Consider the following 23,248-nt stretch of genomic DNA (forward strand, 5'->3'; position numbering starts at 1 on the left):
CGCCTATTTCAGCGGGCTGACCCCGAGATTCCTGAAGGTAAAAAACACCGACATTTGATGCTGTTTGTCGGTCTCCTACACAACCCGCCAACAGGCGTAGCGGAATTTGTCAAAGAGGCTACGATAATCGAGCGAGCACAGCAGCAATGGTGCCGATACCATGACCAACCTAACAACACATCCACCAGCCTCTCTGATTTGACTGCTGGCAGTGAGTTTTCTCTGCGTGAGCTCATTCGTGAGGTCATTCGGGAGGAGATCCGAAATCTCTTTGTGACTCCAGAAGAATATACCATGGCTTGCGTTGCAGAAGTCGTGCGGCAAGAACTCCGCCAGGCATTTTCGTTCCCCGAATCGCTCTCAGACCAGCGGTCTGTAAGCTACGCATCAGCCGTCCGTCCACCCACTCTAGTGACGTACAACTTCTCACCATTGGCTTATCGCGACATCATCCAAGGGCCTTACAAGGAGCAGTGGGCACCAGCTTCCAATCCGCCGCAGCCGTATCCACAGTCTAACGTGCCTATGCAAACGTCGCTGATGTAAACTCCACCGACATCTGCATATTGGTCGCAAAGGATGCCCACCAGTCGATCATTCATCCGTAAGACGGACTTGTGGCGCACCGTCGACCTTCGACCCCTTTGCTTGCATTGCCGGCCATATTTTCTGCAATTGCCCGTACCGTGACATTAGACATAAGAACTTTCTACAAACTTTCCCTCGTGCTTGTTTCGATAACCGCCGTGACAGCAGTGCATGCCCGCAAGCACAGCAACCCGATGTGCCGTATCGTCAACCCCGCTCTCCTTCACCAGCACCTAACTCGCCACAGCAGCGCAGTTACGCCGAGGCGGTCCGGGGCAGATCTCCTAGCCCTCTTCGAGAAAACAAACAGCAGCGACCTTTTGGGGGAAGGGGTCAGTACGTCGAGATGCTATCACACCCCCAACATCTTCTCTTCGACGCGATACAACGAATGATACTACAGATCGTACGACGGACAATACCAAGGACGATATGACGTGAGCGACATCAACGGAAATCGTAAGCGCCAATCTGGACATTTGTATAGACGGACGCCCAGTAATAGCGCTGGTAGATAAGATACTGGTGCGGACTTCTCTATTATCAGCCGTAAACTTGACGACTGCCTAAAGAAAGTCAGAACAATATGGACGGGCCCGAAGATAAGAACCGCAGGGGGTCAATTGGTGACACCGACGGGTAAATGTACCTCTCAAATTAATATCGGCACTTCAGATTTCGTCGCTACTTTTGTAATTTTACCGGAGTGCTGCAAAGACCTGATTTTGGGCATGGACTTACTGCGTGAATACGGCGGCGTTATTAACATTCCTGAGAGATCGGTTACGTTTTGGATGACCCCAGAACAAATTTCGGATGGGTCCTGTACAGACCAGCGACGTAAACCTTTGCGCGTCTTCGACGACGACGTGACCATTCCACCGCGGTCGAGTGCACTCATGGCTGTGACATGTGACACGCTGAGCAATTCTGAAAACATCGCCGAGCAAATTCCAACACTGCTATTCAGCCATGGTTTATATACTGCAAGAGGCATCGTGAGCATAAAATGTGGACACACGCGCGTCCTTGTTACGAACTGCAGTTCTGAACGCCGACATCTAACGAGGGGCATGACAGTCGCATACATGGAAGAGCTCGCTGAGACGACAGACTGCCTAACTCTTGAAAAAGATATTTCAACTGATCTGCCCCCCTGCACCTCTATCTGTTGATATTGTCCCAAGTTTGCTGCCGGCGCCGAAGCAAATTATCACGCAGCTTATTAACAAGTTTGAAGATTGCTTCTCTTTGACGTCCAGGGTCCGTCAAACACCACTCACGAAACATCGAATTATAACTGATGACATCAGACCTATCAGGCAAAACCGGTACCGGGTAGCTCCGCGAGAACGTGAATCCATCGAAAACCAGGTGCGACAGATGTTTGAAGACGACGGTATTCAGCCGCCGAAAAGTCCTTTGGCTTCGCCGGTTGTATTGGTGAAGATAAAAGACAGCACCTTGCGTTTCTGCGTGGATTACCACAAGGTGAATCAGACGAAAAAAAAAAGATGTCTACCCACTTCCACGTATCGACAATTCACTCGATTAACTACGGCATGCGCGTTATTTCTCGTCGATGGATCTAAGGAGTGGGTATTGGCAATTGGAAGTCGATATCGGGAGAAAACAGCTTTAGTGACACCTGATGGCCTTTTTGAATTTAAGGTACTTCCATTTGGCTTGTGCTCAGCACCGGACGTTTCAGCGGCTAACGAACACCGTACTATCAGGCCTCAGGTGGCAGACGTGCTTAGTGTATTTAGATGACGTCATCGTATTTTCTGCCACACTCGACGAACACATGAGGCGACTGCACTTGGTATTTCAAGCTATCCATTCCGCCGGACTGACACTTTAGCCGGAAAAATGCCACTTCGGCTTCGAAAAGCTTTTGTTCCTGAGACATCTTGTCAGTAGTGAAGGTATGCGGCCTGACCCTGAAAAAAAAAAACTGCCGTTACGAATTTTCCAGTGCCAACTGACAAAATGGCGGTCAGATGGTCTTAAGGACTGTGTGCGTACTACCGACGATTCATTGAGAACTTCTCGCGCAATGCCTCGCCGTTAACCCGCCTTACCACAGAAGACGTCGCATTCGTATGGAATGAAGAACAGCAAAAATCATTCGACAAGCTGCGGCAACGCCTTCAGAAGCCACGAGTCCTCGCACACTTTGATGATGACGCCCCGACAACAGTGCACACCGGCGCTAGCAATGTCAGCTTAGGAGCGGTACTTGTGCAGCGGCAGGATGGCACCGAACAAGTAATTAATTACGCGAGCAGAACTTTCACGTGCGGAAGGTAATTATTCCACGAGAGAATAAGTGTCTTGCGGTGGTGTGGGTGGTTATAAAATTCCGCCCATATCTGTATGGTCATCCTTTGGATGTTGTCAGCGACCATGACTCCCTCTGCTGGCTGACGAATTTAAAAGACCCTTTAGGACGGTTGGCGCGCTGGAGCCTAAAGCTTCGAGAATTTGACATGACGGTGGTCTACAGATCGGGGAAGCGACATCCAGACGCTGATTGCCTTTCTCGTGCGCCATACGAACCTGCGACGGCAGAAGATGACGATACTGCCTTTGTCGGAGTTGTAAACACGGCAACTGTCGCAAAGCTACAACGAGACGACCCCGAACTAGAACCCATAATACGTTTTGTAGAGGGTCGCATTTCAGCTGTACCTAGACTGTTTGGGAGAGAGCTTTCGTCATTTTGCTTGCGCAACGACGTCCTGTATAAGATGAACTTCTCGCCACACGGAAATGACTTCCTACTCGTGGTCTCGACACCTCTAAGGAGCGAAGTATTACAGGCATGCCACGATGAACCAACATCCGGCCACTTGTGTTACACGCGTACGTTGTGCAGAGTGAGGCGAAATACTACTGGCCAAGACTGACGGCGAGTGGCATCCAACATATTTCGTGATTATTCTAGCTCAGCAAGCAAGCAATAAAGAATAAATCATTGCTACGACGCGCAGTACCTGTTCGACTTCAGAATAAACGTAGTAGAAATTACCAGCGACAAAATATAAAGCACCAGCGAACCGTCAAAGTGAGGCCGACTGAACGATGGCATGGGCTGGCTGCGTGGACAACCCCCAAACGACCGTTATGACGGATGCCGCATGGCGATGCCACCGTCTGTGAAAGCTGCGAACAAAGCATCGGGACGATGCTTTCTTGATTGAGAGGCTAATGTCACGGCTAAAGGCCGGGCAAGAAGACAGGACGGCGAAGTGATGAGCATGGACAGCACCCACGGTTTCTCCGAGGAACACGACGTCGAAGTGGCTGCTCTTTTGTTCTGTTATTATAGACCTCGTTTTTCCTGGTCTCTCCGTCGTCCTGTATCCTGTTATTTTCACCTCGTGACAATATAATCCAAAAAAATTTCCCTGAGCTACCCAAAGATTTCTTTTTTCAGCTAGTTCAAGAAATGGAATTCAATAAAGTACTCTCTGAGCTGTAAAATCATATCGCTATAGTCTACTCGTATGCTACGTATACTCTGGGTTCGTCCGTTGGTCAGCAAATTTCTGTTTGACGTTGCATAAGCTGTTGCAAGACTCGGGGAAAGGGGGGGGGGTTAGTTCAGCCACACTCCCACCAGATTTGGCGGAAAATTTCGCCCTTGTAGCTGTGACCTCCGTGAAGGCTTGGTGTCCTCCACGATGCATTTTAAGAGTGCGTGAGTGACGTTGGCCGTTTTAATTATTGGATTGAACGTAAAACACGCGTTGCAGAAGTCTGGATGCGTTCTTTTGCTGTGTGCGCTGATTCGCAATTACGAGATCGCGTCTCAGTATTAGAGACGACGCATATGGGAAATATTTTGGCATTTTATTCCAATTTACCCTATTTATTTTTAACTGCGCTCTTGAGCTGAAAGAAAATAAAGAATAATTAATTGGAATTTTGGTCGTTTCTGCTTATTGTGGTTGGGGCCCTACAGGTGACAGCGGCTTGTCAGGCGGGGTCCCATTTACTTTACAGGTACGCGCGAGTCGCGCTTAATTTGCTCCATCTGCGGTCATAAATCAGCCTTGCAGGCGTATATAGCTGTAGCATATTGTAGCATATTTGAACCCCCAATTAGTCAGCCTTGGGACGTTTATTCTTCATGTGCACACGAGTCCGAGCGATATGTCTTGTGCTGACACAGCTAGGGGAAGCGTAGCGTCCCCGTCACCGCAGCATGATCACCTGTGCAAAAAAAAAAAAAAGAAGAGGGAAGCGCACCACCTGCTGAGTTTCCCCGGAAAACGCGTGGTTATGCACAGTCCACTTGGTATGGACAGCTACGTAAACACTCCGTGCTTCGGCGACACGAATCCGAAGTACATTGAAACGGGGCTCACAAATTCACTTCCCCGTGTACTCACTCATACTCGTCGTCTCTAATACTGAGTAGCATACTTCTCCTCACACATCTCCACAATACTAATAACACACGGTTTTTTGAAAATGGTAACCTTCTGCTTCCAAAATTAAGCACTAACTATGGCAAAATGACAGCCTTGTTTTCTGCAATTTCTTTCTGGAACTCTCTACCATCAATTATTAAATCAAGCCCCTCATTACATTGTTTCCGGCGGCATCTAAAACAGTTCTTACTAACAACATGCGACACATGAATATATATGTATATGTATGTATATATGTGTTTAAATACGGTTATAAGCATTTATGTGTTCGTGTATAGGTTCTTAAGTGACACTGTATTAGTTAGTGATATGTATGTGTTATGTTATAGTCATTTATTCAAATTAGTTATCTCCTGTTTTATCACTTACATGTAAATATCTTGAACTACCATAAGTTTTAATACTAATTTTCATTACGTTCAATTTGCTTTATTCGCTTGCTGTTTTTTCCTTAGTTGCCAATCTTTGTTCTATATTTTTATACATGAATTCACAGGAGGTCCCCTGACAGTTTTTACTTTGGGACCTCCTTTTGTATTATATCAACTTTTTACTTGCACTTTATTGTACTGAGTAAAAGTGGCTAAAAAGTGGCTAAGCAATCTCTCAATCGCACAGCTGCGCACACAGTCGTTGATTGCATCACTCTGAGACACAATCTCCTGATTGCACAGCAGCGCATACAGCAACAGAGCGGGCCCCGACTTCTGCAACGGGAGTTTTACGTTCATTCCGTTAATTGAAACAGCCAACTTCACTCACTCCAAAATGCACCACGAACGACACTAAACCCTCACGGAAAAGTCACAACTACAGGGGCAAATTTCTCCACCAAATTTGGCTGCAGTCTGGCAACAACCCCTCTCCATTGTCTGGCAACTGAGATACGCAACGCCAAACAAAACCTTGCATTTTGTTCGTTTTTATTTAGTGCCTGTAATAAACAATAGTGTAAATCATTAGTCTGTTCATTGGCAAAGAAAACAAACAAGGATAGTTTTTGTGACGTTGTAACCACATTGCAGTATAACCGGCTCTGCCGGGCCTAGTCGCACAAGTCCCCGGGAATTAGACAGGCCCGTTTTTTGTACTTTGTGTTTTTTGTGGATGTGTACAATAAATTATTATTATTATTAGTTTCACGGATCACGGATCAAAGCCAACGGGGAGTAGACACTCACCGTAAGAGGGGAGTCTAGAATGACGTCTACCTGTCATGAATAAAGGAGCATGAGGCAAGTGCAAAAGGTCTGCGAGTGGCGATAGCGTGCGGAGCCGCTGTGAAGTACTCGATGGTGAACCCTTCACCCCGCCGCGGTGGTCTTGTGGCTAAGGTACTCGGCTGCTGACCCGCAGGTTGCGGGATTGAATCCCGGCTGCTGCGGCTGCATTTCGATGGAGGCGGAAATGCTGTAGACCCGTGCGCTTAGATATGGGTGCATCTAAAGAACCGCAGGCGGTCAAAATTTTCGGAGCCCTCCACGACGGCGTCTCTCATAATCATATTGTGGTTTTGGGATGTTAAACCCCACATATGAATCATTGTGGAATACCCTTCTACGGTCGTGCCCGCGATTGCTAAAAAAAAAAAAAGGCTCGTGGCGCGCACCGAGGTGGAAAACCACAGAAGATGAGGTGAAATTGTCCTGTATAGCGCCGAACAAAGAAGGTTGAAGGAGACAGCGTCACTTTCCCAATGAAGGCTCAGGTAACCCGGATCCAAAAGTAGTGGCGCGACGGTCGATCTTGGTTGCCATCGACCTTGGTAGACACCGAGAGATGCAGCCCGAACCTGCAGCACCTTGTCAAAAGCAGTTACCGGGACACGTACCGCTCTTCACCTTCTTAACAGGACGACTGCTACCCACTTGGCCATGCAACATCAACGATTAGGCCTAACGTGCCAAGGCCCATGATGACCGGGTCACAAACGAAGAAGAGAAGTGTATCGGCAGGCGGACTTGGGCCGAAGACGACCTCAGTGAGTTTCGAAGACTTCAACGACGGAACACTTTGTCATAATTTTAAAGTGTCATAACAAACTGTAAGACGTTGGACTATTGTGTAACCACATAAAAGTAGCTACAGAGAGGCCATCTTGGCTATAGTCTGGTCTGGGCAAAGGTACTGAACTTAACTAGAATCGGTGTTCTTGCTCCGTTAGTTTGGAAAATTTTTTGTGAGAAAAACACTCAGCGAGCGTTTACTGTGCTGATTGAATTATCATTTGAGCAATAATTTTGCAAGTTAAGTAATATATAAGGCACAAAACTGCAAGAAATACTCACTCTTGTTGCTGTTCCCATCAGTGGCATCACTATCGCGTACAGTGTCATCACTGTACCACTGACCAGAGCTGAAAAATTTGATTTACATAAAGTTTTCAGGTGAGTAAAGAGGCATCTTGACATGCAAATCACGGCATAAAGAAAATACTGATGACTTATTTGTATCACCAAGAAACATCCCTTCCACAAGAAGTAATGTAAATCATTCTAAGATGCAGCATGATGTCATTTTAGGGGCGAAGCTCCTTAGGGTCGATCCTGGTCCCTGCGATGTCCGTTGTCTAGGCTTTCACGCACTTGGAGCACCAGCCACGAGCACGCCGATTGTAGGAGAACGACGATCATGGGTGTGCTTGCGCCATGTTGCTTCTTTCGCTGCTGTGCCCCAAGATGTATAAATCTTGCTCGCTCCCGGCTCTGTTCCTCTCATGATCAGACGCTTCGTTGTAAGAGAAAAAAAAAGAAAAAAAATAAAGAAAAGAAGAAAGAAAAAGGGAAGAAAGAAAGAAAGAAAGAGAGAAAGAAAGAATGTATGGGGGTAATGATCCCCCAGAGCTCCGCTCATTAGCGTTCACTTCGTGGATATGCTGTGATTTTTTTTACAAAACAACAACCTCATGTTGGCTCAAGTTGTCCATGCAATGCAGTCATTTTCGTACCAAATAATCACTTATACAATGTTTTCCTGGTGTTGCACGTCTAATGTAATAATAATATTCAAAAACATTTTATGGTGGTAGTTCTTAGTGCGAAAATGCAATATAATGAAAAAGTGCAGCAAACACGTCCAAATGTCAAGTTGTGCTCTCGTATATTTCAAGTAATATTTGTTAGATGTGTGCTTTTTACGGGTGCCTAAGTTTAGTGGATGCAATTACTTGGCAGCTTGCACGCAATAAGGAAATCTAGAAATTTAATCAAAATGTGCTCCCAAAATATTATCTAGGACAGAAGCATGCTAGGTCGTGAAATTGAGTTTATCACAATATTGCTTTCTAGCTTCATTACCATGGCTCTTTATTTATATTTCATAAATACTTGTGCAATTGCTTTTTCAAAGAACCAATGTATTATTTATTATTACTACAGTGTAACTTTGACTCGCTGTTTATAACGTGCTCGTGACTAACATAATTCTTACTTTGACTTTTGTGGTATGCCCTTCGATATCTTGACGGTGCAAAAAGTGTGAATAAGCTGGGCACACTTCCGTTCGTACATATGGATGCTCTTAAGCGCTTTTACGTTAGTATGCAGATGGTACAGCCTTGTGGCTTGTGAATACAAGCCAAAATTAACAGCAAAAAATAAGGTTGCTCTTTACTTCCGAGTAAACATTGTGAAATGCTTAGAATTCAATATGTTATTTTTATGTTATAATTATTGTGGTGTTCATTTATTATACCTATACAGTGCTATATAAAGCGGTATATAAATGCATGACTTAAAAACAATGATACTCCACCTAGCAGACGCATGATGTTAGTCGCTCGCTGCTCACTTATCTTCAAATATGGTGAGACAATGTCAATGTAGAAAATTGCTGCATGAGAGTTCACAATGGATGAGACAGTGCTGTAACGGGAAAACAAAAACAGTTGAGAGAATAAGTTCCGGAAGACCCAGAAATTCTGTCTGATTGCCTTTTCTTGGAGTTTAGAGGATTTCAGCAAGGCCCCAACTTTAAGCAGTAGCACAATGAAGCTACGTTGACAGAGCTCGTTTAGATGCGCTGCTGCGCCATGAAGCCATTTTCAAGTGCTCTCGATCTGGAATCAAATTTAGACAGCGCACATGTGTACGATGTCGTATAATTGCTTCTACAGAATGAGGGAAAAAGTCACAGCTTTGCCGCAAAGGCGAAGCAATGAACGCGATATCAACAAATTCGAAGGTCACACGCAGAATGGCAAGCAGATCGAAACGTTCCCCGTGTTTCTCACGCACAAATGACGCACGAAACGTACTCACAGGTAGAGATTAACGCGAATAAGCGTCTTAGTTGCTACTTCGCTGTGTCTGAAAAGCACACCATTTTCGCAAGCGGAAGCTGTGCCATGACTGCATTTACCTTTGTGCGCCCGGTAGCTACAACAAATTGTTCCCACGAAACCCAAAGGCTAGACAAGATGTGCGATTCTCTCCACTGCAAGATAAAGGCACGCGATCGAGTGTACACCCTCTTATTCTCTACGTGGGCCAAAGCACGCCTGAGAGATCAGAGCTTCCGCGCGCTCACTACGACACCTTGCTGATAATGCTGAAAACACGATAGTTCTCCCCCCCCCCGAGATGCCCGCCACCAGCTGTAAGTGGTAGATATGATTAGCTTGCCGTTTGAATGTTGAAGGAGGTACCCTTCGGTGGCTCAGTGGTTAACACCTCGCATTCACAACGCGGAAGTCTCACGTTTGATTTCGCGCAGCGGAGTTTTTCTTCTGAGATTTTTCAAAGGCAATAATCTTTGTTGGGGACCTTCCACCCAAAAGTTTTGTCTGCATGTTTGTACATTTGTCTGTTTGTCTACTTTTAACAGCATCGGGTATTGGAAAAGGCCGACCCCATCCGCGGTGCCCACCTATGTTGCTCTAGATTCACCGTTCATAATTGTGCAATTATCAATAAAAAGCAATTAGTGCGCGTGTCTGGGGCACCATAACAACATATATTCCGCATGTGCGCCTTTTACTAGAAAAGGTATACATAAGCAATTTTAAGGACCGTAGCGCTTATCACGCTGCGCTGACCATCCAACGCTTGCACGGAAAGGTGAGTGTTTCCAACGCTTTGCTAAAACGAGACGGTGGTGGCACTTACCTCTCGCCTTGCGTTCTACGCCTTATCACCTCTGAGGCGGGCGCGCACACCCGTCTCAGAGCCACGCGCTTTGTTTTTGAAAAAAAAAAAAACTGCCAGATGGCGCTCATGTCTCACGTGTGACGCGATTTGATGCGTTCGTTCGCCTCCACTGCACCCTTGAGGCACTCTAACGCAGCGCCTCCAGAATACCATTCACCGATTTGCTTGAGCAAAACATCAAATAAATGTTTTGTTCACTTTCTACCAACGCAAAACTATCGTCTTTCGACGACATTTGGAGATTAAATGCAGATACGGGGCCAATTTTTTTCTTTTTTGCGTTTTCATGTATATAGATACGTATACATATGGTGCATGACATCGACGCTGACGTTCACATCGACGTCGACACCAGTGGTGAAATCCAGCCGAGAGTGTCCCTATAATTGCTATCGCGATAAAAATAAGTTTGCTGAACTTGTATCGGCATAGATGGATATAAGTGAACGGTGAACGTCAACTACACGCCATGGCATGAGCAATAATACAAGTTTGCCATACTCGCCCGCTTGATTGATTGATTTGTGGGGTTTAACGTCCCAAAACCACCATATGATTATGAGAGACGCCGTAGTGGAGGGCTCCGGAAATTTTGACCACCTGGGGTTCTTTAACGTGCACCCAAATCTGAGTACACGGGCCTACAACATTTCCGCCTCCATCGGAAATGCAGCCGCCACAGCCGGGATTCGAACCCGCGACCTGCGGGTCAGCAGCCGAGTACCTTAGCCACTAGACCACCGTGGCGGGGCGCCATACTCGCCCGCAATTCTGCTGCCTCACAGAATGGCCCGTGTGGGTGCGCACCACATGTATCGAACGGTTATTATTCAGAGCTTCTACCGATGGAGGAACGTGTGCAATAGAGCCTAATAATTTCATAATGAAATCTGTGCGTGTTAAGCAGGATGAAGGCGACCTTTGTTAGTAGGAGTGACGTTATCACACAAGCACAGGAAAACGTACAAAAGCGTGCTGTGACTAGCCGGAGCAAGTAACGTAATGTAACATAAGTTACAACATAACAGCAAGTAAAGTAGTGCAAGTATAACATAACAGCAAGTTTAATAGTGTAACATAGGTTGTAACGCAAGAAACAGAAGTAACGTAGTGTAACGCAACGTAGTGTAACATAAGTTGTCATGGTCATGTCGGTCTAATACCAGCAGTGCTGGTAGAAATATTTAGTCATTCACTCTTGTCACAATGGATAATAAATATCTGCCCTTATGATTCAGCAAGCTCTGCTTCAACGTTGCAGATAGTACAAGCGAAAACTGCTTGTAACGTCAAGAATAGTGCACCATGAGTTGCAATTGTGCCGTGAACAGTTAAATTTTCACTGCAATAACAATTATACAGAGAATCGTGGTTGGTTTCTACCATTACCATCATGTTCCGTATAGATCAATCAACCAATCACTTTTTATTTGAAGATCTTATCAATACAAGAAAATGCACAACACTGGCTATAGACCCATAGCCACTGGCTGGTAGGGGTATAAATAAATACTCATATAAAGGAACATGTTTAAACAAAGTAGATGTAAAAAAAGCACACTTGAACCTTAACAACAAAATAGAAAAATATGGAGGAAAAGTGCCGGTCAACAACACCGCTCCGCGCATTTAATTAACGCGAGTAAATGCGCGTAAGCGGGTGGGAACGAAGGCGGCTGAGACAGCGGTGAAACGAGCCGGCCATCTCTACTTCACGAAGGCCGCATGCGATAACAGTGCACATACGAGGCCCATCGTCGATTGCTCCTCAATCTGAGAGGAAACGAGGGACTCGTCTTTCGTCGGGCGAAGACTCATGGAGACTTACCGGTGTATAAAGGCGAGGGGGGGGGGGGGCATTGTTTGAGCCGAAACTGCGTACTTTGCTCAAAAGGACACGTTCGTAGGGTCGCCATCAAAATGCCGAAAATTTAAGGCCGAATACCAAAATGTCAACAGTGGAAACGCCTGAATAAAGAAATGCCGCAAAGTCAATATGCCGAAAAGACAGAAAAAATAATAGAATACATAAAGCTGGCAGCGGCTTTGCGTTCGTTTAGATTTTTGTGATTTTACAGTGCTCACTTGTAAATGTGCACCAGGCTCTGCTGCTCTCTTTTTTCTCTTTATTTGTTTTCTGCTATGTTGCTCCTCGTGCTTTTCTCACACAGTTCTGAAGGTCCATTTTTTTTGCATTTTCCTAGAAAAACATTCATTCGTTTCTTCTTTCTTTCCTTTCTTACTTCATTCATTCATACATTCATTCTGCATTCGTATAAACCAACTAGAAGGCACAGAACATCGCACGTAGATCTGTTATCATCATTGTCACCACCACAGATGTTTCAATAGGTCACCATTTGCTGATGCCGTGACTGATGATGATTGGAGCGAAGTTTAGCCCTTTATAATAAACTTTGACTTGACAGCTCTTGATACGCGGTTCACATGGTTGTCCACAAGTTCACAAGTTGTGAACTGCCACGCAGTTCCCAACTTGATACGCAGTTCACATGGCATGATGCCTTGTGTTCTTGCATGGCACTATACCACGCATGTTGCATCTGTCGACGTGTCTCCTTGCGCAACACGACCACTTCATGGTGAACTTCCCTAAGATTACTATATCACTGATTAGAGTATGTGGAAAAATGCCTGACTGCCTCGCCGAACACCTGGGTTTGATTCATACTGTATCCGTCATTATTATCTGATTTCGATGGTGTGAAATAGGTTGCTCAATATAGTTTCCTATAAATACTTTAGAGGGAACTCTGGCGCTAGTATCTATGAGATCTGCAACGCACAATGCTTCATCAAGCAAAGGAATGAGGGGCAGTACCCGGACTTGAGTATTTTTCGCACTTTCGGCTCCGTTCGACATCGCGTGGCTTTGTCACAAAACAAAAAATGAGAAAATGTAAAGGCAGTTGTACTACAGCGTATAGAAATATACTGGCTAGAGGGCTGAGCGCGGGTTAGGAGCTCGCCCCGCAGCTCATGACTGCCGGCGGCGCCCGCATGGTGCGCTGCTGTGCAAGTGGGTGCATTTGCGTTCAATTTTTGCGCTCCGCAAGCGCTGTGAACCTTTCAGGAGACCGAATTGCGCGAGGCCAACTTTTATTTTCTGTACTTTCGAAGTGTTTTTTTACAAAATGCTTTATTGTATAAGAACTACTCGATTGCGTTCACGGTATCAGCACTTTTCAATAACATATGCAGATCATTTTGTGACATACATTTCACCATCCGTTACCGCCCAGAAAGAAAAAAGCATATCCCACATAACTTGGGAGTCAATGCTGTGCAAAGCATGCGGATGGAAGGTGACTCTGTTGTAATTTTTAATTAAAAAACATTATGAAGTGGTGCTAAATATATGCAAGAAATAGGATAGCCAACAGTGGAACCAGAATTGGCATTTCGCGGACATTAGGCTCTTCTTAATTGCAAAGTATTTCGGAGACCTGGCGTGGCTATGCGGTAGGATACTTGATTACCACGCTGAATGCTTGGCTTCTATTCCTCTGCTGGGACATAAACGTTTATCATTTGCATTCGTAGTGTCAACGTTGCCAATGTCCTTTTTGTCAACGTTCACGCGTTAAGAAAGGTGTGGCGAGAAGGGTTTAATGGCGTACTTGACGGGATGGTTACATTATTCATGTCAGGACCAGCGAGTCATATTCATTTAACCATCTTACCCACGCACACTAATTTTGGTTTACTGTAAGTTAAGGGGTGATCGTGAGAGCACCCAGGAGTAGGCGATTAGATAGATAGATAGATAGATAGATAGATAAATAGATAGACGATAGGTGATAGATAGATTGATGGATAGATAGATAGATAGATAGATGATAGACGATAGGTGATAGATAGATAAATAAATAAATAGATAGATAGGTTGATAGATAGATAAATAGATAGATGATAGATAGATAGAGAGATAGACGCTCAAAGTAGCTGCAGTACACAAAGAAATAATTTTAAAGATCATTGACAGTATAACCACCAGTGTTACTTTTGAAAATGTGCTTTTTTTAGGAACAAAAATTATCACAGAATACCCAAAAACGTTTACCTCTTAGCCTGCCTTCCACTAGGATTCGAGTGAGAACAAAGAATTATAACATGCCAATGAACCATCTGACACTCACCACATATGATATTCAATACGTTTTTGCAAAAGTAGTCCGACGTTGAAATAGGGAAAAAAGTGTGTTACTGAAATTCAAAGCGGTATTTTAAAATTTTTAGATAAAGAATAATATTTGAAATTATGCCTAAATGGCGATTCCATTTCTGACACCATTTACCTTAACCAAAAAAGGTGGTTCGATGCAGTCACTCACAAAATGCCTTTCGCACACAACAGCCTTCGGCATCGACCTTCTGTATGCCCACTTGGTCCTACTTTTCCATTAAAGAAACTGTGCTGGATTCGTTGGAACAAGGCACCTTTCCTTGTTCGACTGATAACTGCTTCGACACCGAGCGGCAGAAAACACGTCCTTCATTTGCAAAGCCGTTTAGCTTTTAACATCTCGGGATGTTGCAGCCTACATCTGGCGCCGTCGAACTTCACAGTAAATCAGGTGGCAGCTGTCACACACTGGTTTTAAACGTGGCAAGGCTCCGACAGCAACAGGACGAGAGGAATTTCGCGCGTTCGTGCACCCTCTCGACACGCAGCGCCGCTTGTGGCATCTGAGTGCAGCCATCACATGCGCGGCCACCCACTCTCGTACGGAATGCGCGCGCTCAGCACACTAGCCAGTAATATTTCTAGGCACTATAGTTGTACCTTTGTGGCCTTAACGTTTTAGGCTTACCAATTCAAATCAGGTCGCTAAGTTGAAGACGGCTTGTTATTTTACGCGAAACAAAACGAAAACCCAACAATAAACAAATCCTCAAGTGCCTTGAAAAGGCACAGGCACGACGACCATAGGTAAATCGTTGTACTACCTATCATTTCCATGGTGGCCTAAGATCGTAGCGCCTGAGTGCCCTGTAGGCAGTTTTAGGTTGCTCTACCGAACACTGCGTTTTCTAAATCAGCTGTCCTCTGAGGCATCTAAGGCTATTGCGTTAACCAAAAACACCAAGGCTGCGCGGAAGGTGCAGCACAGTCCCAGCGAAAGCTACAAGAGAGGCCTTTCAGGGTCTATTCTAAACACTACTCATTTGGTAACTGCGGCAAGCACGTTTGCTTGATACCCATTAGGGCACTAATTATAATAATTTCTGGATAATAGACCAGCATTTGCTATGCTATATCCTTTGTCATTCTCCTGAGAAGTGTCGTATCCACTAAGCACTTGCAATGAATTTTGTGCCTATTGTTCATGCAGTGGCTGACGACGATGAGGAATTATGCCTGAAGTGGGTATGTGCCACAGTTAATAGCTGAACAAAAACAAGCTTTTTGTAATCGGTTAAATCATTGGACGCTATTTGCATTGTGTGGCACCTGGTTATTCAATTGCTGTTCTAAAACACTTTATTACTTATAATAACTCCATTTTTCCCCGACATCAAACCTACCTCAAACAAGCTTGCGAACACGTCTGAAGTACCGGCGTGGCGCATCTCAATAAAGAAAACAAAATAAAAAAAAACTGCGTGGCTCAGTGGTGGAATACTGGGATAGCACGCAGCGGACCCGGGTTCGAGCTCCACTGTGTCCTTGGTACTAGGTTTTTTTTTATTTCGTGCGATGGTGGTTACGGACACCGACAGCGATGAACAACTACGGTAGCACGTGACCAGAGTTCTGACCTCATAACAGCTTTCGCTGTAAAACCTGATTCAAGCATCACCTGTTCACGAAGTGAATTAAATGTGCATGCTCCAAGATGAATGCTTGGGCTTACAGTTGAACAAACATACCTTGTGGATGCGCTGACTAGCCCAGCCAGAAAGAAACCTCGAAGAGCTGCAACGTCCGCCAGGCTCTCCCTCATGTAATAAGGCACAACCTTAACGATAAAATGCACCGGCGTTAGAAGGCACGCGCAGTTACTTTGGTCACTGTTTTCACTGTTTGTCAAGATGGTAATATGTCATCTTGAATATAGAGTGCTTCTTGTGGGGTGCAGTAGTGAGTGCTTGCGTGTGTGAATCAGGCTGAGACAAGTTTCGACTAGTCTTCAGGATGACATAGTTCATGCCTTCTGTCAGTAACTACAAAGTAAGCCTGGTTTCTTAGAGATAAATAAATAACACTTTATTACTGTTGTAAGTGTTACAGTATTTGCACAAGTACCTTATGTATTTTTGTATATTTTTGTATTTTTTCTGTATCCTGCAAAATTATTATGTCAGTCTGTCTGCCTCACTGTATTTGGAGCAAAGGCCCTTTGTCAGGCTTTCAGCCTTTTGCCTTCGCTCCATTTTCTGTACTGGCACAGAAAGAAACAAATAAAGAAAGAAAGAAAGAAAGAAAGAAAGAAAGAAAGAAAGAAAGGAAGAAATGACGCTTCAACTTCGCCTTTAAAAGTAGAAGGCGACAGCGTAATCGGGTTCCGTACTCGTTGCCTTAAACCATATGCCGCAAGAAAAGAAATGTTTTCGTACGTCTAACATTGGATATTTTGAACTATTCTAGATTGCCTACTAGATGTGAAGTTAAGTGCCAACCATGCCATACTTCTTTCTTTTTCTAATTGGAAAAGCACCCACTGCTGTTCTGTAAAGTGCCATGCGAACTTGCAAAGCTGCACATTTTGTAATCGATGGGTAGCTTAAAATCAGCTCTCTTCGTCGCAGAGATCTGGCATGATGGCAAATAAATATACATTATGAGCACTTCTGTCCTGATGCACGATGGTTGCTACTCTCGCCAGCGTGTCCGTATCAATAAAAATGAAACGAAGAGCAGCTAGCACATTTATGAAGATGCGCAGACACTTAATGAATGAGGGCACAACACAAGTATATATATATATATATATATATATATATATATATATATATATATATATATATATATATATATATATATATATATATATATATATATGATTCAAAAAAGAAATTGTGTGGGTCCGGTGCAAATATAATTAAGAATGAAGGAGCACACTTACGAAAATTTGATAATTGTTTACTCTACGTTTCGGCCGTGGCACGGCCTTCGTCAGGTCGAAACGTAGAGTAAACAATTATCAAATTTTCGTAAGTGTGCTCCTTCATTCTTATATATATATATATATATATATATATACTGTAGGCGTTCAATAAGCAGATCTACTATCTCTACACATGTTCATCATCAGGAGTGGTCGTCATCTTCATCTGCTGTGGGGACTTGGCTTGTCTGAGTTCTGTGCCTTGGGTGTGCTCGCTTCATCGTGCCTTCTGGGCCTAATAAAGGTTGCCTTCACCGTTACATCACAAGTGGTGGAGTGTGCTCTACGATCTTCCGTCCTCTCCCAACCCGCTTTACTTCCTGGAGCTCCGCTCAGGTCATCGTTTGTGCCAGGTGTCCGGTAACATGCCTCAGGACGAGCCAACCGGCGCTTCTGTGTCTACCTCCACGGCCCGGCTACCGTGCCCTATTCATCGTGGATTATCACCGCGCACCAGCGTGAGCCGCCCACGTTTGCCGGACTTCGAGGTGAAGATGTGGAGGATTGGTTGCACCAGTTCAATCGAGCGAGTTCCACTAACAACTGGGATGATCCTACCAAGCTTCGCCGTGTTTTTTTCTATCTGACAGCCGTAGCAAAAACATGGTTTTTCAATCATGAAACGGACATTACGGACTGAACACGTTTCAAGCAGCAGCTTAACCAAATTTTTGGCACCCCGGTAGTTCGTTCAGCTCTCGCGAAGAAGACACTGGATGCTCGCAAGCAACAATGCGGTGAGTCTTACACATCGTACATAGAAGATGTCCTTGCTCTCTGTCACCGTTTCAGCACGTCCATGTCTGAATCAGAGAGCGTTCGTCATCTATTGAAAGGGATCGGCACGGCCGCGTTCAATGCCTTGGTCATACAAAACCCGACCACAGTCGCTGACATTGTTGCCACGTGCCAACGCCTAGAGGAGCTTGAGTCCCAACGGTTACCGCCGGACAGCGCTGAAAACACCACCCCGACTGATGCCTCATTTCGTGCCATGATCCGGGCGATTATACAGGAAGAGCTACAATCTTTCGGCCTCTCAATGACACCGAGTCCACCTCCCCCGTCCAAAACTGTTTTGCACGACGTTGTCAAAGAGGAGTTGGCGTCCATGACCGGGCCAGCGTATGTAGACTCTCCAATACCTCGACTCCAGCCGACATACGCACAAGTCCTCGTTGGCTCACCACCCGTCGTACAACCGATTCCCGCACAATCGACGCCTGTCCCACTGGCTTCGTTAACTCCGAGTGCGCGTAGCCAGCCCTTTCACCCATCATGGCGGCCGCCTCGTCCAATCTGTTATTACTGCGGCTATCGGGGCCACATTGCACGTGTCTGTCGGAAGCGTCAGCAGGACGAGCGTCGTGGATTCGACACCTACGGACGGGATGATGGGACAAGCTGGTACACTTTCCAACGTCATTCTCATGATCCGCCGCAACGTTGCTCACCGTCCCCAACTACGACATCTGAGCCAACCACTTCATACCGCTCTACTAGACGCTGCTCACCCTCACCCCTCCGCCACTCCACGTCTCCACTGCGACCTGTCTCGCAATTCACCAACCAAAGCCCGGAAAACTAACCTCTGCAGCTTTTGTAGGAAAAGCTGCACCGAACGAAAAGACAGAAATTCCTCCAGTGCGTCCATACAACACGATATCTGTTTTAATAGAAGGTGTGTACGTGGACGCTTCAATAGACACTGGTGCTTGTTTGTCTGTGATTGATCGTTCCTTGTGCTCACGTCTGCGAAAAGTCACCACCCCTTATGATGGACCTACACTGCTCGCTGCTCAAGGGGACGCCATTAGACCTGCCGCTATGTGCACCGCTCGCGTTTTCATAGCTGGTATTCTTCATTTTGTGAAATTTGCTGTGCTGAGTTCGTGTGCCCACCAGCTTATATTAGGCTGGGATTTTCTGTCTACGGCGAACGCTTCCATCTGATGTCGAGAAAATGTTCACACGATGGGAACTGACTATGCCCTGTATGCGGATGACAAGCCCGTTCGCTTGCTCGCTGCTGAAGATACCGAGCTACCACCTCGTCATCAGCGAATAGTTACCATCACTTCTAATGTGATCGACTCTGGTGACGTGTTTGTTCAACCATCTGCACGCTGTCTCGCAAGAGGTATAGCCCTTGCTTCATGTCTAGCGCGGTTCCACAATGGCTCCGGACTTCTCTACGCTACAAACCAGATGTCTGAGAAAATTATCATTCCTAAAGGCACCACAATGGCTTGTGTTACTGAATCCCAACCGGTCTCTGTTGTTCCGTTTATGCCAGCGTGTTCTGACTTTCCTTCTATTGGATGTTCATCAAGCGTTTCTGTTCTTGCTGCGACTATTAGTCCAGAACTGACCTCTTCACAAACAGATGAGTTGCTTGCCTTGCTACAAAAGCACAGGAGATTGTTTGATGCCCATTCCTCTTCTCTGGGACAGACGTCCATTATTAGGCATCGTATCCAGACCGATGGCACTTCCATCGTACGCCGTCGACCATATCGCGTCTCTTCGTCCGAGCGTGAGGACATTGAACAAAATGTAGCCAATATGCTGCAACGGAACATTATACGTCCCTCCGCGAGTCCTTGGTCATCCCCTGTTGTTTTAGTAAGGAAAAAAGATGGCTCCGTGCGATTTTGCGTGGACTACAGAGAACTTAATAAGATTACCCACAAGGATGTTTACCCCATGCCGCGCATAGACGATGCTTTGGATTCACTGCAAGGTGCCGAGTACTTCTCAAGCCTAGACCTCCATTCAGGTTACTGGCAAATACCCATGCACGAGGATGACAAAGAAAAGACAGCGTTTTCAACACCAGATGGGCTGTACGAATTCAACGGCATGCCATTCGGCCTTTGCAATGCTCCAGCAACATTCGAGCGGATGATTGACACAGTTTTACGAGGCTTGCAATGGAAGACTTGCTTGTGCTATTTAGACGATATCGTTATTTTCTCGTCAACTTTCCCTCAGCAATTGCAGCAACTGGACGAAGTTCTTACGTGCCTTGCAAACGCAGGCCTTCAGCTGAACACCAAGAAGTGCCGTTTTGCGAGCAAGACGATTAAAGTGTTAGGCCACATCGTAAGCAAGGACGGTATTCGTACCGATCCAGACAACATTTCTGCTGTCCAACACTTCCCGCGTCCTCAAAAGCCAAAGATTTGCGCAGCTTTCTCGGCCTCGCTTCTTATTTTCGCCGATTCATTCGAGACTTCGCCTCAATAGCTTCACCATTGCACAAGTTGCTCGGATCAGACGTCGCCTTTGTATGCTCTCCTGAATGTGAAGCGGCGTTTGCCCAACTGAAGTGTGCACTAACACCCGAACCAGTCCTCTGCCATTTCGACGAAACCGTGCCTACGCTCCTGCATACAGACGCTAGTGGTCGAGGCATTGGTGGAATTCTCCTACAGCGAGACAAATCTTCACGTGAGAAAGTCGTCGCATACGCGAGCCGTGCACTGACCCCTGCCGAAAAGAATTATACCATCACCGAACAGGAGTGCCTAGCGGTCGTATGGTCGATACAAAAGTTTTGACCTTATCTCTACGGCCGCCACTTTACTGTGGTTATGGAGCATCACGCCTTGTGCTGGCTCTCGACAATCAAGAACTTGTCCTGCCGCCTTGGTCGCTGGATTCTTCGCTTACAAGAATACGACTTCACGATTACATATGAGTCGGGAAACAAACATCAAGACGTCGACGCACTTTCGCGTTGCCCACTCACTTCGGAGCCACTTAACAAACCCGCCACTGCCGCACTCGAGAAGCTTTCGGCCGTCTCTTCCCTACATGTTTCGTCATTAGCTACCGTGGACCCAACTTCTCCAAGCGAGTGTGGTTTGTTCTTATCTCACCAACGTGCTGACCCTTACTGTCGCCGCATCATAGACCGTCTTGACGGGACTTGCCGGCCCCCTAACGCCCGTCTTCGCCGACAGCTGACGCAATTCAAGCTCAACAACTACGTCCTCTGCCGTCATATCTACCACCCTGATGGTCAACGCTGGGTGCCCGTTCTACCTCGCCCTCTTCGGGCTCAAGTCCTCAAGACATATCATGACGACATGTCTGCTGGACACATGGGCTTCCAGAAAACGTATGACCGCAAAAGATGTCACTACAACTGGCCGGGCTTGTCCACCTGTGTCGCGAAATACGTTGCCTCATGCGCCCTTTGTCAGCGTCGCAAGCTACTTACATCAACTCCAAGTGGACAATAACAACCGCTGCCGTGTTTCCTGCAACCATTCGAGGTAGTTGGCGTTGGCCTGTATGGTCCGCTTCCTATGACTGTTACGGGCAATCGTTGGATAGTGACAGCTGTCGACCACTTGACCCGCTACGCAGAAACAGCTCCCGTGCCTTCTGCATCAGCTTCGGATGTGGCTGACTTCATCCTTCGAGCAATAATCCTTCGACACGGAGCTCCTCGTGTCATTTTGAGCGACCATGGAAGAGTATTTCTTTCAGAACTCGTCGAAGAAGTGCTCAAGGCATTCGGCACTACACACAAAACAAGCTCCAGTTAGCATCCTCAGATGAACGGCCTGACAGAGCGCTTTCATCGTACACTGTCAGATATGATAGCGTTGTATATCGAACCCAACCACAGAAACTGGGACACCATTTTGCCATTTGTCACTTTTGCGTATAATACATCTGTACAGCGCACAACCAGTTACTCGCCATTCTACCTCGTTTACGGTCGCTTCCCGTCTTCTTTCCTCAATGTTTCGTTCTTCTCTGCGCCTGTCAAACCATGTTCATCTTCAAGTGAAGAATACGTGTCTCGTCTACTTCATTGCCACCAGCTGGCTCGTGTCAACACTGAGGCCAAGCAACAGGATCGCAAGCTTGAATATGATGCCTCTCATCGTGCCGTGTCCTTCAGCTCGAGATCTGGCGACGAAGTCCTCCTTCTTACACCCATTCGCACACCCGGCCTGTGCGAGAAGTTTCAATTACGTTTTATTGGCCCCTACACTGTCTTGGAGCAAACGTCTCCTGCGAATTATCGCGCGGTATCCATTCTTCTTGCGACGGACCGCCGCTTCAGGGCAGCAGAAATAGTCCACGTATCCCGCATGAAGCCTTTCATACGGCGTTCCTCTTCACTTTAAACTGCGGCCAAGAACTGCGGCCAGGATGACCGCTTTCACGTGGAAGGAAAGTTAGTGTAGTCATTCATTAAGCACATCTACTATCTCTACACATGTTCATCATCATGAGTGGTCGTCATCTTCATCTGCTGTGGGGACTTGGCTTGCCTGAGTTCTGTGCCTTGGGTGTGCTCGCTTCATCGTGCCTTCTGGGCCTAATAAAGGTTGCCTTCACCGTTACATCACAATATATATATATATATATATATATATATATATATATATATATATATATATATATATATATATATATATATATATATATATATATATATATATATATTTGTATAGGAAAGAAGACGCACGTACGAAGTTATTTTATTGACGTTTCGGCCGTGGGTCCGGCCTTCATCAGAATACAGTTTACGGCACGAGTGCTGTTTATATACATGTGCATATCAGTAAGATACAAATGTGAAAACCGGCATGAAAGGCAATATATGGGCATAAATATATATATATATATATATATATATATATATATATATATATATATATATATATATATATATATATGCAAGTCACACAATATGAAGAGCATCTAATGTACGAGTAAAAAGATATTGCTTCCATGCGCGAGCACGTTGTTTACAAATAAAAGATGAAACGCATAAAAGATAAAGCACATAACATGAAGAGTAGTCCGACCGGTAAAAGCAAGAGAAAGAAAAAAACTATAAAATACTAATAAAAATGATAAAGACGTTACAAAGCTGCTACGTAATCAACGGATACAGACAATGTAGTGA

At 45.5% G+C, this 23,248-nt stretch overlaps 1 protein-coding gene across 1 annotated transcript in view; it reads right to left on the bottom strand.

Annotated features, from left to right (window-relative positions):
• The window catches only part of LOC119180028 (sodium-coupled monocarboxylate transporter 1-like), a 335,015-nt gene that overhangs the window by 85,564 nt on the left and 226,203 nt on the right, over positions 1-23,248 (bottom strand). Inside the window, exons 10-12 of the mRNA XM_075868345.1 lie at positions 16,073-16,161; positions 8,784-8,893; positions 7,319-7,386 (exon numbers count right to left, since the gene is read on the bottom strand). Of these exons, the coding sequence (XP_075724460.1) occupies positions 7,319-7,386; positions 8,784-8,893; positions 16,073-16,161 (267 nt within the window). The remainder of the gene's footprint in view (positions 1-7,318; positions 7,387-8,783; positions 8,894-16,072; positions 16,162-23,248) is intronic.

This window comes from Rhipicephalus microplus, chromosome 7 (assembly GCF_043290135.1).
Source record: "Rhipicephalus microplus isolate Deutch F79 chromosome 7, USDA_Rmic, whole genome shotgun sequence".
NCBI classification, from domain to species: Eukaryota; Metazoa; Arthropoda; class Arachnida; order Ixodida; family Ixodidae; genus Rhipicephalus; species Rhipicephalus microplus.